The sequence below is a fragment of the Emys orbicularis genome, chromosome 1 (genome assembly GCF_028017835.1).
Source record: "Emys orbicularis isolate rEmyOrb1 chromosome 1, rEmyOrb1.hap1, whole genome shotgun sequence".
NCBI classification, from domain to species: domain Eukaryota; kingdom Metazoa; phylum Chordata; order Testudines; family Emydidae; genus Emys; species Emys orbicularis.
The window spans coordinates 359669642-359685820 of NC_088683.1; the positions used below are offsets into that span (position 1 = coordinate 359669642).

A 16179-nucleotide genomic window follows, 5' to 3' on the forward strand; every position below is an offset into this window, starting at 1 on the left:
TGAGTTTAAATGACCATAACTGGTCAGGAACTTGATTTTAAGTCTCCTGTGAAAGACATCATCTCTAGCAGTGTGGACCCGCCTGCCTCCAAAACCCTGTTGGGCATCGGTTCAACCGTGGCTCAGAGGGAAGGAATTTCACTTACGGCATAACCATCACAACTTCCCATAGAACCTAGCAGCTCCCGGAATATCTCCTGTCCACATAGTGACCCTGCTTAGCTTACAAGATATAAATGGATCCCAGCACAAGGGGCATCATTTGAGACCAGTGTCACAGGTTAGACTTCACTCTCAATTTATTAAAAACTCTGCTCAGAAACACCCCATAGCTCATGCGAGCAGGCACAGAATCTGTCCAGTGATGATCTATTGGGGGCCAGTGCCATTACACCAGCCATCTCATGTAGAAAATGGGGTAAGGATTCCATTGGAATGACTCCCCTTCCCCTCAGTTCAATAAGGCCAAAGCTCCTTGTGCAGCAGCAAAACTGGATTAGCACAGCAGATCCTCTTAATCCTCTCCAAAAACAACAAAAAGGCACCAATAAAATACATACAGCAAAGCTATTCATACAAGCAATTGTAACTTGAGCTTGTCTTATGTCAGCTACCCTTTGTCTGTCTTCACCTCTTGTTATAGTTGTGAGCCGAACTTCAATTCTCAGCCCCTGAGAACAGAAGCATGTCAGGTCTTTAATGCACCATGCGCATGTAATCGCGCTCTAGGCAAAAATAATTTGGATGCTCCAGTTGAGTTCCCTGCATTTTTCATAGATATTTGATGCTCAAAGGGACCACTGGCAGCAAATGCATGAGCCATTTCCTTAGGATGTGGGTCCTTATGCACCAGACCGTCTATTGACTCCTTCATGATGATCCTGCAATTATAGGATGAGGTTACGCATTTCAATAGGTATTGTTCTGCTAGATGTAAGGAGGAAAGTTGAAACCACGCAGCCAGCAAAAATTAAGCTAAGCTGGGAATCGGCTCTGGATGCCATGCAGAGCAAAGTAAGTAGAGGTTAAATTCTTTCTACCAAATTCCACCCTCATTCCATATGGTCAAAAGTTCTCTCTTCAGCTTTACATATCCATAATAATAATAATAGACATCAGCAGAGGTTTTCCGCCTTAGAAGTATTAATACTTACTAAAAGATCCAATTTGAAATGTCAATGGCATAAAAAAAAAAAAAAAAAAAAACCATTGCAAGCCTACTTCATTCTAAACACATAGAGAGAGTTTCAAGAGCATGTGTTGTTGAGCATGCCTGGGCAAACGGTGGTTAGTGAAATTTCTTGGTCTGAGCTTTACAAAAATTTCCAAGAAAAGGATAAAAGTGAGAACAGCCAAGAAAGGTGTCAGAATGGGGTCGAGAGAAAATTCTATGCTAGTTAGTGTTATGGGGCCATTGACTTCCATGGAGCTACACTGATTGACATCAGTTGAAGTTCCGGCCCATACACTGGTTTGCTAGTAAAGAAGGATGTGAAGGCTAGGAGCAAATATCCATTCCACAGTAGTCATAATCTTTGCAGGTCCTGGATAGCTTTCAGCACTGAGGGAAGGGTGGGTCTAGGAAATTCACCAGTAGCTGGAACAAAGCAGTCTAAGAGTTTGGAGAAGCACCTGTTCTGTTCGGTCTATCTGAAGGGTGAGAAGACGCGTTAGGTAAAACACTCTGAGGACTCTGGAGGGAAAAAGCAATAGGACAAGATGTACATAGCAAAATCCCCCTGAGAGAACGTACCTTTGCTATGTATAGTGTTCATCACAGTAATAGCTAAGCATTGGGGGGCCTGATGTGCCGTCACCAGGAAATCAATGGACCGTAGAACTTAAGTTGGATATGCAAGTGAACTTCAGGATGGGGAGGGAACATTCATTTCTTTGATACAACTGGATTTATACTATTTGGGATACAGTTACCGGTTTTGGCAGAATCAAGGTGGCACATACTGATTGCTCCCCCATGGACAGGGCTACTAAAGAGACTTGGCTATCAAATGAAGGGACAGTGGAGCTGCAGAGCGGTGGAATTTAAAGCTCTTATGAGACCCAGATTGGACAATGGGACAAAACTGAATCCAGTGAGTTGATGCCCTGAAGGCCAAGCCATAGCTCCCATAATCTATTGCACACAAACACTAAGAGGAGCTCCATCTAAAACTGCTATTACACTTTGTAGGATCCCCTAACAGTAGAGGAAAAGAGGAGTCTACGAAAACGGAGTACTGACGCACAGTACATTGCTGGCAATGCATGTTATCCACTCATGACCTTGTGGAGTGATTTTATTTCCTTATATGGGCCTGCTGTTCTCTGCACTCTCCTGTTCAATATCTAATGTTCTGCTGGCATCGCATTCCAGGAACGAAGATACAGAGAGAACAAAACAATTCCACATGCTCTTTTGGGGGAGCTAACACCACTCTGAACGTGGACCGGGATGGCTTAGAAATGACTGATTTCCATGCCAAGCATTGATGGATTTCACCGCACACATTTATTTGAACAGGGCAGTGCAAGTTGATAAGAATGCTTCCCAGCTCCTCCCAAAATCGCTTTCTTTTTCGAATGGCTATTATAGTCAGCAAAGGACCTTTTTAATCCGTCCAAGGCAGCGTGGAGAAGTGAAAATGCTGACACTCATTCCAAACAGAATCTGCTCTGCTTAATGATGCGGGAAGTTGTCAGAGGCATTTTTACAAGTTAGCTTTCCAGACCTCTTACAAAGCAAAGGATGTTTATTTTCACCCTTCAAACAATCTGCAGTTTTTCAAGCCATCACTTAGCATGTGTGCGTTATTTTTAAACTACCTTCCGCCCTGAGGCGGCAAGATCCAGTGGTCAGAACAGGAGCCTGGCAGACTGAGCTTCTTGATTTTTATTCCCAAATGTCTGAAATTCCCTGAGCCTTAACTTCCTCATCTCTAAAATGGGGACAGTGACACCAACATCTGTAAAGTGCTTTCAGAGATCCCCAGAAAAGAGGCATCATGCAAGCGCTGTGTATTATTAAACCTAGAGATGTAGAATGTTAATGCGGGCTACATCCAGGGCAAACAATCTGAACACGGGAGTACAAAGAAAATCTTACTACCTATGGTATTTATATGGCTCCCATTATCTTAGTATTTGAGCCCCTTGCAATCTTTTCATGTATTTATCCTCTACACCCCTGGGAGGTAAGAAGTGCTATTCCAGTTTTTACAGATGGGGAACCTGCCCACTGACCCCTGGTTCCCCCATGTCCTAGGCTAGCACCTTAACCTCTGGCCCACCAAGGAATCTGAGAACAATGGTTAGCGCAAAGGGCCGGAACCTATCATGATAACAGTCATGCCAGAATGTGACCTTTTAAACTTTATAAATGACAAGAGAAACCAGCACCTTTGTCTCCTAGCACAGCACCACATTAAATAGATATAACTGGAATTTTAAAGCATTGTCTCAAAACCCCTTCTGGACTCCCGAATTGTTACCGGACTGGTTAATAGTTCCAGCTGTATTTTTAATATATGTATCCTTTGTTCTGTAAAGTCTTGGATTGCTTTTATATCTGGAAGCTTTGTCATGCAATTGAATACCATGAACCTGCTTTATTCAGATTTATACAAGCTATATGGGAAATGAGAAGGTAGCACAACTCTCCAAGAACAATCAGTAACACAAACAAAAGAAGGTAAGTGTTTAAAGGGTTTTATTATTTAACATTACTCTTAGAATATACTTCCAGCTATGCCAAGAAAAATAGAAACATTGAAGTGGTATTTTTCTGGGAAAGATACAAAAGTTCATTGTAAAGATTAAACCAAGGCTTTCCATCCTTTTCCAGTGGCGGCCCTCTACTTCTATTAAAACATGCCCCAAACATGCCAAACCTTACTCAGCTGTAGCACCATAGTGTAGATGTTCCCTAGCTCAACAGAAGGGGGTTTTCTGTCCATGTGCACAATCCACCACCCTGAGCAGTGCTAGTTAGGTCGACTGAAGAATTCTCCCATCAACACAGCTGCGTTTACACTGGGGATTAGGTCATCTTAACCACAGTGCCCGGGGTGTGAATTTTTCACACCCCTGAGCAACGTAGCGAGGTCCATCTAAATTTTAGCTGTAGACGAGAGCTCAGACAACCAAAATCTCTAGTCACTTTTGACAATTTGGGCTCCAATACTTTGCACATCATCTTCACAGGCTGTTGGTTCCTTGGGACCAGTATTTTGCTATGGCACATTTCCTTAGACACTAGACTTTTTAAAAAAACATTTGTACATGGCACATGTCCATTAGACTTTAAATAAATAAAAGCCAACAAAAGAGGAGCTGCATACTTCTTTATGTCCCTGGCTACGATGCAGGCAGGTACACTGCCACTTTCATCAGGACAACCCACTCACATGCCCACCTTCGAGTCAATAACCACCCACTTGTACAGCTGAGCACACGGTTCCTTTCCCAGTGGCTGGTCGGGCTTGGGCCTTCCCCCTGGTTCACTATATCCAACTGCGTGGGAAGCCTTAATGATGTTTTTGCAAAGAGTGACGGAGCACAAGCAGTGTCATGGTCTATAATTAGGTATCCAAGCACTTTACAGAGGACGTACTTAAGGAAGAAATGGTTGAGAGAATTTTATATGTGGTACTTTGTCCAACAAAGATTATAAAGGCAGAGAGAAAACTATTTACCAGTCTTGGGGGAGAAATCAAATTCATTTCATCCAGTTATAGCTGCAGCAGATGTTCACTATTTGTATGTGTGCCTGTTACATTATAGGTTTTAACCAACCTGAACGTTTAAACAAACAAGACAAAAAAAATAATCAAATGATTCCACTAAAAGGATTAGCTTCTTATTTCGTCCATCTACTCCTGGAACAGGCCTTAGTACCAGACAGGTCAAAGGCCATGCTTAAAAATTTAAAATGTCATCATGTAAACAAGTTAACGGATCTCCAAGTGTTCCTCTAGTGCTTGCTCCCAGCTACGGCTTTCTATATGGCCTAGCACAGAAACAGAATTACAAGATAATGGATACAGTTAAGTTTTCTGATGCAAAACCTGGTGCGGAGAGCTTACTTCCACAGTAAGCGAGATATTTCCCACCAGGGTAGCCCATCTGTTGTTCTCCTCCAAAGCCGAAAGCTACTGAAAGGAGTGACATTTCCAAGCTGCCCAGGGATCGTGGGGAGAGATTCAGTTCATTTCTTCTGGAAGAAGCCCATGATGGAGACTTGTTTGTTGGCTTTGCTGGCTGTGGCTGCCCCTTTCTTCAGGCTCTTCCGATCCTCCTTGGGTTCTTTCTTCACAGCGGCCGTGGACTGACTGTGTGCAGCTGGCAGCTTGGATTTGATGAATTCCTCTTCACTATCTGTACAGGATGCGCTCTCGTAAACCTTTTCAGTTACTGAAAAGAGAACGTGGCAGGAGTGGTTAAGCCTTTGCTCATAACAGCTGCAACCAACCAAGCAGTATATTCAGGGAATCAATGAGGATGTATGAGAGGCACACAACGCAAGGACAGTTAAAATTAATAGCATCCTGGCTCTGCAGTTTTCGTAAGTGGGACAATTTGGAGAATCTGCCTCGGTTCAGTGTATGAATACTGGCTGATGCTACAAAGCGGTTATAAAATTGTTGCATCAGGGAATGCCTCTATGAGGATGTGGAATGTACCAGTTGCTGACACAGATGGCAACATGTACCCCCCTACCAGACCAGGGACAATGGAGAGGAGTTAAAATTAACATGTGCTCTGGACCAAACAGTAGGGCATGGAAAGTAGGAGAAGCTACTTCTTCCAACTTGTCTAACGCAGAGAAATACCCAGACAGGGCAAAGAGACAGGTGACAAAGCAGGGCTTAAAAACAAACAAACAAACAAAAACAGACTCAGGAGGAGACAGGACAGGAGAGTCTGGGCAGGAGAAGGGAGGAGGCAGGTAGGTTTTTGAAGCATCAACTTTAACCAGGGACCAGCCAAGGTCGGAGAAAGCCAGTGGGGCTGGAAAGACTGAGATTCAGAACAGAAGTCACAAGATGCAGAGGAAGGATCCTGGACACCCCAGAGGATTCTGCCCAAGCCCAAAGAACTCTCCGGAGTGGGGAGGAGCCTGAGGCAGGGAAACGCATATAGGCGCATTTGTTATTTTGTACAGGCCCTGTGTATGAGGTAAACCATAAACTAGAAGTCTCACACCTTTGGTAGCATTCTGGGGAACATGCAAGAGCTGCTGGGGAGGCTTGGGGGAGATGACTCCGGTTTCAAAGTGCAGTCGCCTAGGTCCTGGAGTCTACACTGCCAAAAAGGGAGTCAGGCACAAGATCTGCCCCTGGAGCGCGTGCTTAGAGACCCAAAGCCAAGCTACACTCTACCCAGCCCCAGCAAATTAAAGGTACGTGGGATTCAGCATTTGGATCCCCTCACAGCAGTTTGGTGAGTGTCCAGTAGAGGGCGCTGAATCAGATTCGTGACATCAAGTTACGACAACGCCAGCAAGGCAGAGGGCAAAAACAAAAGAACTAGCTGGGATAGCTCCCATTGACACAGTAACAATACCTAGCTCTTATGCAGCACTCTTCACCCACTGATCTCAAAGCACTTAGAGGCAGCAAGTATCATTGTCCCCATTTTACAGATGGGGACACGGAGGCCAGAGGTAGAATGACTTGTCCACGGTCTCTCAGCAGATCACAGACCTGGGAATAAAACCCAGGTCTCCTGAGTCCCAGTCCAGTGCTCTTATCAACTGGGCTCGGCTGCCTCCCTTCACTTTTAAGATGAACGGAGTGAGGCTACGTAGTGAAAGATGACAGATTAATAGCTGTGGAGGATTATGTCCTCTCTTCTACCCAGGGTCTTACGCAGTGTCCATCCCCTTGGTATCTGAGTGCATAGTCAGCCATAGAGCAGGCTCCCCACCCAAGCGCTTCAGCCCTGTTGGGTGGGACTGCCTTCCTGGGTGAGAGGGCAGGTCAGGTGCCAAATCTTCTCACTGCATAGACTCTGCAACACGGAGGGTGCCAAGTACACTGAAGATTTTTGCAACAAGGACAATTGTCCGCTAGGAACTAGATTGTAGACACCAATTCATTTCACACAGAACACGCAGCAGCCATCAGACAGTAACGGCTTTCAGTAACTACTGACCAGGACTGAATCTGAGCCGTTACCCTGGTACGGAAAGGTTCAACAGCCCAATCCGAATCCCACCCACTCCCACAACAGCATTGCTAGGGCAACCGTTCCCACCAATGCTTACAAAAAGCATGATACACAGATGGTCTGATTTTCCAAGCTCCTGAGTGTGACACTGCACCCCATATTCTTCACAGTGATATTATGATATGATTATGATCATCATAATGTATTTTATGCAAAATAAGTCCTGTGCGGTGTCATGGAAAAGGTTATGATTTGTTGAATATGATTATCCTATTTGTATGCATGCATCATTTTTGTATCTGAAGTTATGAATATTTACTATGTATCTGTATTTCCAATGTAGTTACACCTGGGTAACGCCCACTAGACAAGATGGTTTCATTCTAGACAGTGCGTGAGGAAGGGCCTATTCAGGGTAATGGACCTTAGGAAAACAATAGGCCTTAGAAGAAGCTTATCTCCCACCTGGGAAGCCTTCCTGAGGATGCTACAGACAGCCTGTGAGTAATGGCTGCTATGACTTTACAAAGACATGTGATGTAACCACATGTCTCTGGACTCCATCTTGGGATGTCAGTGTTTTTCCACAGACCGGTCTGGGAGCTAAGCTTTGAAACAAAGGGTTCCCGCCATATGCAACAGCTATATAAGGCGGGGAGTGACATCATCTGGTGTTCTTTGCTACCCACACAAGATGACTCCTGGAAACAACCGAGGAACAAAGATTGAACTGGGGGAAGTGCTGGACCCAAACTAAAGGGATTTTTAGCCTGTGAATGGAACACCTGGGGATTCCAAGCTGCAAAGCAAGTGCAGCTTGCCCCTTAAGAATCTGCAGCCTGCTTGTATCATCTCTTAGGGGGAGAATCTGCTATTCATATCCAATCTAGTTAGTATATTAAGTTTAGTTTGCGTTTTTTGTTTATTTGCTAGGTAATCTGCTTTGAGCTGTTTGCTATCACTTTAAAATCTATCTTTTGTAGTTAATAAACATATTTTTGCTTTATCTAAATCAGTGTATGGGAATCATAACTTGGGGCAGAAGGCTGTTGCATATTCCTCTCCACACCGAGGGAGGGGGCAAATTTTATGAACTTACACTGTACAGTTCCCTGTGCAGTGCAAGAAGGTATAATTTTGGGTTTATACTCCAGAGGGGGTGCATGCCTCAGGAGCTGGTTGTTGCCCTAGCTGTCGCCTTCGTATGCAGGGCCTGGTCAAAGTGCCTGCATGTAACTACAATTGGGTGTGTCCCTACCTGTATGTATGCTGGTGAAAGTGCAGGCTGAAGCCTGGAGGGCTTTGCAGCTTGTCACAGCAGTACATTGTAAGACGGAGCCCAGGCTGGTGGGTCGGGGGGCTAGGTGGTACCCCAGTTCCAGGTGTCACCCTGGGCGGAGCCCATCATACTGAGCACCTGAAGATCCACTGACTGTTGTGATGATGGCTATATGTATACCTAGATCGAGAGAACTTGGTGCTTCTGAAATTCAGATGAAGAGCTCGTTCTTTTTACATAACACCTCTCTGAAAGTTATTACAAGCTAGGGAGAGACACAAATTAAACCTAGGTGGTTGCTTCTTTCTACAGAGAGAGTAATAGCAGATGTTTCAAAGCAGTACTGGAAAGGGTTCATTTAGTAACCAACCAATCATTGAACCCAGATGAGTATTACTTACTGGGATTCCCCCCTTTCACTGCCATCACAGTGTTTAATGATCATAGAATATCAGGGTTGGAAGGGACCTCAGGAGGTCATCTAGTCCAACCCCCTGCTCAAAGCAGGACCTAATCCCCAACTGAATCATCCCAGCCAGGGGTTTGTCGAGCCTGACGTTAAAAACCTCTAAGGAAGGAGATTCCACCACCTCCCTAGGTAACCCATTCCAGTGCTTCACCACCCTCCTAGTGAAAAAGTTTTTCCTAATATCCAACCTAAACCTCCCCCACTCCAACTTGAGACCATTACTCCTTGTTCTGTCATCTGGTACCACTGAGAACAGTCTAGATCCATCCTCTTTGGAACCCCCTTTCAGGTAGTTGAAAGCAGCCATCAAATCCCCCCTCATTCTTCACTTCTGCAGACTAAACAATCCCAGTTCCCTCAGCCTCTCCTCATAAGTCATGTGCTCCAGCCCCCTAATAATTTTTGTTGCCCTCCGCTGGACTCTTTCCAATTTTTCTACATCCTTCTTGTAGTGTGGGGCCCAAAACTGGACACAGTACTCCAGACCAGGCCTCACCAATGTCGAATAGAGGGGAATGATCACATCCCTCGATCTGCTGGCAATGCCCCTACTTCTACAGCCCAAAATGCCGTTAGCCTTCTTGGCAACAAGGCACACTGTCGACTCATATCCAGCTTCTCGTTCACTGTAACCCCTAGGTCCTTTTCTGCAGAACTGCTGCCTAGCCATTCGGTCCCTAGTCTGTAGCAGTGCATGGGATTCTTCAGTCCTAGGTGCAGGACTCTGCACTTGTCCTTGTTGAACCTCATCAGGTTTCTTTTGGCCCAATCCTCCAATTTGCCTAGGTCCCTCTGTATCCTATCCCTACCCTCCAGCGTATCTACCACTCCTCCCAGTTTAGTGTCATCGGCAAACTTGCTGAGAGTGCAGTCCACGCCATCCTCCAGATCATTAATGAAGATATTGAACAAAACTGGCCCCAGGACCGACCCTTGGGGCACTCCGCTTGATACCAGCTGCCAACTAGACATGGAGCCATTGATCACTACCCGTTGAGCCCGACGATCTAGCCAGCTTTCTATCCACCTTATAGTCCATTCATCCAGCCCATACTTCTTTAACTTGCCAGCAAGAATACTGTGGGAGACCATATCAAAAGCTTTGCTAAAGTCAAGGAATAACACATCCACTGCTTTCCCCTCATCCACAGAGCCAGCTATCTCATCATAGAAGGCAATCAGGTTAGTCAGGCATGACTTGTCTTTGGTGAATCCATGCTGACTGTTCCTGATCACTTTCCTCTCCTCTAAGTGCTTCAGAATTGATTCCTTGAGGACCTGCTCCATGATTTTTCCAGGACTGAGGTGAGGCTGACTGGCCTGTGGTTCCCCAGATCCTCCTCCTTCCCTTTTTTAAAGCTGGGCACTACATTAGCCTTTTTCCAGTCATCCGGGACCTCCCCCGATTGCCAGGAGTTTTCAAAGATAATGGCCAATGGCTCTGCAATCACATCCGCCAACTCCTTTAGCACCCTCGGATGCAGCGCATCCGGCCCCATGGACTTGTGCTCATCCAGCTTTTCTAAATAGTCCTGAACCACTTCTTTCTCCACAGAGGCTGGTCGCCTCCTCCCCATGCTGTGCTGCCCAGTGCAGCAGTCTGGGAGCTGACCTTGTTCGTGAAGACAGAGGCAAAAAAAGCATTGAGTACATTAGTTTTTTCCATATCCTCTGTCACTAGGTTGCCTCCCTCATTCAGTAAGGGGCCCACACTTTCCTTGACTTTCTTCTTGTTGCTAACATACCTGAAGAAACCCTTCTTGTTACTCTTAACATCTCTTGCTAGCTGCAACTCCAAGTGTGATTTGGCCTTCCTGATTTCACTCCTGCATGCCTGAGCAATATTTTTATACTCCTCCCTGGTCATTTGTCCAATCTTCCACTTCTTGTAAGCTTCTTTTTTGTGTTCAAGATCAGCAAGGATTTTACTGTTAAGCCAAGGTGGTCGCCTGACATATTTACTATTCTTTCTACACATTGGGATGGTTTGTTCCAGCAACCTCAATAAGGATTCTTTAAAATACAGCCAGCTCTCCTGGAGGGTTTAGCTCTATAAAACAATGCTTACTAAAATGGATCTGGAGTCAACTCCATTGATGGCAACCATCAACAACCACAAGTAAACACTGATCCACCAGCTTCCAATGCAGCATTCTGGTATATTTCTAGTAAACCATTTTTTTCTTTAGCAACTCTACTCTGCCAAAAAGGGAGTCAGGCACAAGATCTGCCCCTGGAGCGCGTGCTTAGAGACCCAAAGCCAAGCTACACTCTACCCAGCCCCAGCAAATTAAAGGTACGTGGGATTCAGCATTTGGATCCCCTCACAGCAGTTTGGTGAGTGTCCAGTAGAGGGCGCTGAATCAGATTCGTGACATCAAGTTACGACAACGCCAGCAAGGCAGAGGGCAAAAACAAAAGAACTAGCTGGGATAGCTCCCATTGACACAGTAACAATACCTAGCTCTTATGCAGCACTCTTCACCCACTGATCTCAAAGCACTTAGAGGCAGCAAGTATCATTGTCCCCATTTTACAGATGGGGACACGGAGGCCAGAGGTGGAATGACTTGTCCACGGTCTCTCAGCAGAGAGATTGTTTGTTCCAGCAACCTCAATAAGGATTCTTTAAAATACAGCCAGCTCTCCTGGAGGGTTTAGCTCTATAAAACAATGCTTACTAAAATGGATCTGGAGTCAACTCCATTGATGGCAACCATCAACAACCACAAGTAAACACTGATCCACCAGCTTCCAATGCAGCATTCTGGTATATTTCTAGTAAACCATTTTTTTCTTTAGCAACTCTACTCTTTTTTTTTTGCAGGTGTCTGAACTTCACTTCTGGAAAACTGGCTTTTAGTTGTACCAACTAAATCAAATGAGGTCTTCTACACAATCCGCAGCTGTACGGAGAAACCATTTAGCACCAGTCCCTGTGGTACTAAACCCTGCTCCTCTGTGTGATTAGTCAGTCAAATAGGGACTCTAAACACAAGCCAGTTTCTCTTTACAATCAATTAGCTTTTCAACAAGCAGCCTTAAGAGGCCGTTACTCCTGGCTGACACACTCCCTACCTTTGCTCTTAGCATGAATTATCCTCGGAGGTTAAACTATCCTATCTGTGTGCAATCGTTTATTGAGGGTTTCCATTAGGCCCAAGCTGTAAGAGACGGTCTGTAGGATAGAGAATCTAGCATTTAGCTGAATGTTTTTCTTTGCTAGGTTGTCTTGCGTTTTTGTAGTAGCCAGTGCACATTTCAAATGCTGCTTTTCCATGATAAACAGGGATTCAAACACTCTCTCAGGCTTGGACCAGCCCAATACCTGCAGGAGTTTACTAAATCTGAAAGCGTCCCACTGTGACGTTAGCAACCAATCTCATAAGAAGCAGAGTTAAGTAACACTTGATCCACACACATTTTTGAACCAGTAACACTCTCTTGGTTAGGGGCATGATTATTAACAATGGAAAGTTATAGTACTAATAACCCTTGGTGTGGACACAGTTATAATGGCGTCCAGGTATCTTATACCAGTATGAGTGACTCTCCTTCCTTTCAGGGATGCAGGTCTCATATACACAGGAAAAAGTTATTTTTTTGTATAACTTAAGGTGTGAATTTAAACCAGTATAGTTATACCAAATTAGACCGCCATGTAGACATTCTTATTCCAGCATAAAAGTGCCTTTTTTCAGTTTAGCTTGTGTCACTTGGAAAGGCGTTTAAGCTAAACCTAAAATAAAGCCACTCTCAGACTGGAGTAAGAGTGTCCCCATGGGGGATTAGAACTGTATAACTACAGCTGTACACCTGTTAAAACATTCCTCATGCAGTCAAGCCCTAAACTACATGAGCAGAAGTACCTTTATACCAGTGTAACTGCATCCACACTGGGGTGGTCATGGTGGTGGGAGGGGGTTGTAGAACTTCAGCTATGTCAGCATGGTTAAAAAACTGCTCAACATTTGTGATTAGACAAGCCTTTAGATTAAGGACCTGATCCTAAGAGATGGTGAGCACCCACAATTCCCACTGACTTCAATTAGGTGCTGCAGGTGCTTAGCACCTCTCAGGGCTAGGCCCTAGAGTATTTGATTTGCTTTACCATCAGCAGTTTCTAGCTGTAGTAGTTCTTGGGAAAGTGGCACTAAAATCATGGAGACACTCAAGGGAGGGTATATAGCAGGGTGATATTCAGAACAGGGAGATCGGAAGCTCCAATATCTTGGCTCTGATCTAGGCAGCTTTAACCCATTTTAAAAAGGTGAAAATCCCATAATTCAAATGATACAAATATTTTATATCAGCCTAGGAGGTCTGTGAGACTTTAGGATTATCAGGCCTACACGGGGCAGGGGGAGAGACGGGATGAAATGGGGACACAGCAAGTTCTGGACCACAGACCAGTGCAAATTTTTGGTACATAAAGTAGTATTTCCTTCTTACCCAATTCTTCAGCATCATAGCCCCATCTGACTCTCTCCTTGCTACTCTGAGCCTTTTCCAAGTGCACCACAAGGGCCTTATTTTCCCCTCCATAAAATTGTAGTGGATATTAATTTGTAAACCAAAGGTCTGCCTATTTCACAAGAGACCATTTAAACCCATGGGCCAGTGGGGGAAAAAGGCAAGCTTCCCAGTACTGGCACATTTGGAAAAGGCTGAATAGAAAAAGGAATGCAGAATTCTTTGCTGGAAATAAAAGCTTTAATGTTCATTATGGCGAACTCTGGATGCAGGCCTTATTAAAACACTAGCTGTGGAGCAAGGTTTTCATTTTCCTTCCAAAAGTCTTAATGGTCCTATCTGGAGTCAGGAGTGCAAAACACCCCATCATGCAAACTCGACGAGCAATTCTCAACAAATCCGTTTCCCTCTGACAAAAACCTAGTACTAGAGCCTTTAGCTCCTATTGAAGCCAGTTACTTTCCTGCTAGCTTTAGCTTTCTTTAAAGGAGATATATAAAACACAGGACCTGATCCCTCTCCTGGAATAAGCCGAGTTCCCTGGATTCCATTCAAATCAACAGGGGTTGAGGACACTCAGTATCTTGTAGAATCAGGCACATGTTGTGCTTAGTATAAATAATGCTTCCGCCAGTTCTTCAAATTTGAAGAACTTTATAAACGTTACCTAAATCTTACAACACTCTTGCAAGGTAGGGAAATAGGTGCCTTGCTCAAAATCACCGAATGAATCAGTATCAGAGCTGGGTTAGAATTTAAACATTCCAGACCTGCCTCCTCCCAAGGGCTAGAGAACACAGGACTGCTAGGAACAAAGGATTTGCTTTTTAGAGTTTTAAATCCCAAATCCCAAACATGCTGCTTGTTGCTCTTACCCAGTTTATTTGGGGTATTCCGCATTATATTGAGGGCCAGATTCATTGGTACAATCCAGCTGCTCTGGAGCATTCTATCTGCTTTGTGTCACCAATTAATCTGATCCATAATCTGAGGCTTTTTTTTTTTTTTTTTAAAGGTATACATTTTTGAAAAGGAGGGAAAGTGCTAGTGCTGGTTATAATGGTAGGAAAGAGGGAACAAAAGAAAATATTCAAAAAGTTTTCGATTGAGAAGGGGACATTCAATGACAACTTCTCTTCACCCTCCTCTGACAGAGGGACAGTTACAGTGCAGGAAAGTGGAGTTGGAAGCCTCAGAGCTCAAGAAAAGAAGAATAAAGTGACACTGTGGGCCCCTTCCCTGGATAGGTTTGGTCTGTAAAACTTGCAAAAAAAAACTAGTGACTCTTCAATAAAGTGAGCCCTACTTGTGGGTGCGGGAGAGAGTTAGCTATTCTTACCCATGCAGCCTTCATCATCCACAAACGTTTTGGATTTCAGCACGCGCTTCCGTTTTCGCTTCTTCCCTCCTGTCGAAGCCTGCAGGGTATCACAAGGGACCAAGAGTTAAGGCAGGGTGTGTGTAGAGAGCTTCTATGGGCATGATCACCAAGAGCCAAATGTCCGTCTCATTATCAAAGTCAGGTCTGACAAACCATCCTCCCTCCCCCAGAACACCCTCCAGTCCTGCTTCTGCAAACACCCTGGATTTCCCCACTTTATCAAGACAAAAACATATATAAATGCAAGTGATCACCATAATGTGCCTTTACCTCAATGGTTGCTGGTTCTAGTTCTATCTTCAGTGCAGGCTCTGGAGAAGGCAAGGGGGGGTTAGCTTCTTGAGGTGTGGGAGATACGGAGACATCTGCCAAAAGAAAAAGAGCTGGACATAGTGATGGCATTTGGGACAGTGCCCCCGTATTGGCTTGCAGCATTTCCCATGGCATTTGTTGAATACATTTAGCCCTTGCCTGTAAAGTTGCTGTCTTATTAAAGTCAGGGAAAGATGTTCCAAGTTGCATGCCTAAAGTCAGGTATCTGAATCCATGTTTAGGCCCCAAGTGACTGGCTAAATTGTCAAAGGTGCTGCAGACCCCCAGTTCTCAATGGCCGGAATGGGGGAGGTGTGTGCTCAGCACCTTTGAAAAAATCAGGCACTCACTTCAGGCCCCCCCACTGGAATATTTTAGCATCAGTTAATAGCTATATATTTCAATCACTGACAGACCCTCACAATGGGAGGCAAAGCAATTTTCTGCTAGAGACACTTAGGAGACTCTAAATTCCCAATTCAGTGAGCAACCTTCACTAAGTCACTCAATTTCTCTGTCTCTACCCATGGGTAAAATGGATGTGACACTTACCTCACAAGGGTACTATGAATCTCAAACAACTAATGCTTATAGACGCTAAAATTCTTTGATTAAAGGAACTATTAAGGGCAAGTTACGATTATTTGATCTAAAGAGCTCACCAAAGGACATCTCTCTCCCCACCCTCCCATTATAATGGCTAGGTAAGAATTATTTCATCTGTTGGTACAATCTTTTCAGCGTTTATATTATGCAGTAGATGGGCGGGAAGGACCTAGCAGTGGCGCAAGCTTCAAATTGCAAATGGAACAAAACCTGATGCTGTGCTACCTTCCGGAGTCTGTGGAGAGCAGCAGCAGCATTGGCGCTTCCCATAACTTTGCCAGACAGAAGCCAACAAGGTTTGTAGTCGTGTAAGAGATCTGGGTTCAATCCCCTTTGGGTTTGGCAGAGGAAGAGAGGTGTGAGCGGGTCGTGTGTTCAGCGCAGGGCAATGGGGAGAAGCGCCTTGTATCACTCAAGAAGCACCGTTCTGACTAGCTTATATGGCTGTAAGAAGAGTCCTCTTCAGCCCAAGTGAAAGTTGCTGCTATGTGA

General features: G+C 44.7%; 1 protein-coding gene across 1 annotated transcript in view; it reads right to left on the minus strand.

The window, feature by feature from the left end:
- Positions 1-5203: 5203 nt before the first annotated feature.
- The window catches only part of POLD3 (DNA polymerase delta 3, accessory subunit), a 42362-nt gene continuing 31386 nt past the window's right edge, over positions 5204-16179 (minus strand). Inside the window, exons 11-14 of the mRNA XM_065408541.1 lie at positions 15752-15753; positions 15040-15134; positions 14728-14806; positions 5204-5409 (exon numbers count right to left, since the gene is read on the minus strand). Of these exons, the coding sequence (XP_065264613.1) occupies positions 5204-5409; positions 14728-14806; positions 15040-15134; positions 15752-15753 (382 nt within the window). The remainder of the gene's footprint in view (positions 5410-14727; positions 14807-15039; positions 15135-15751; positions 15754-16179) is intronic.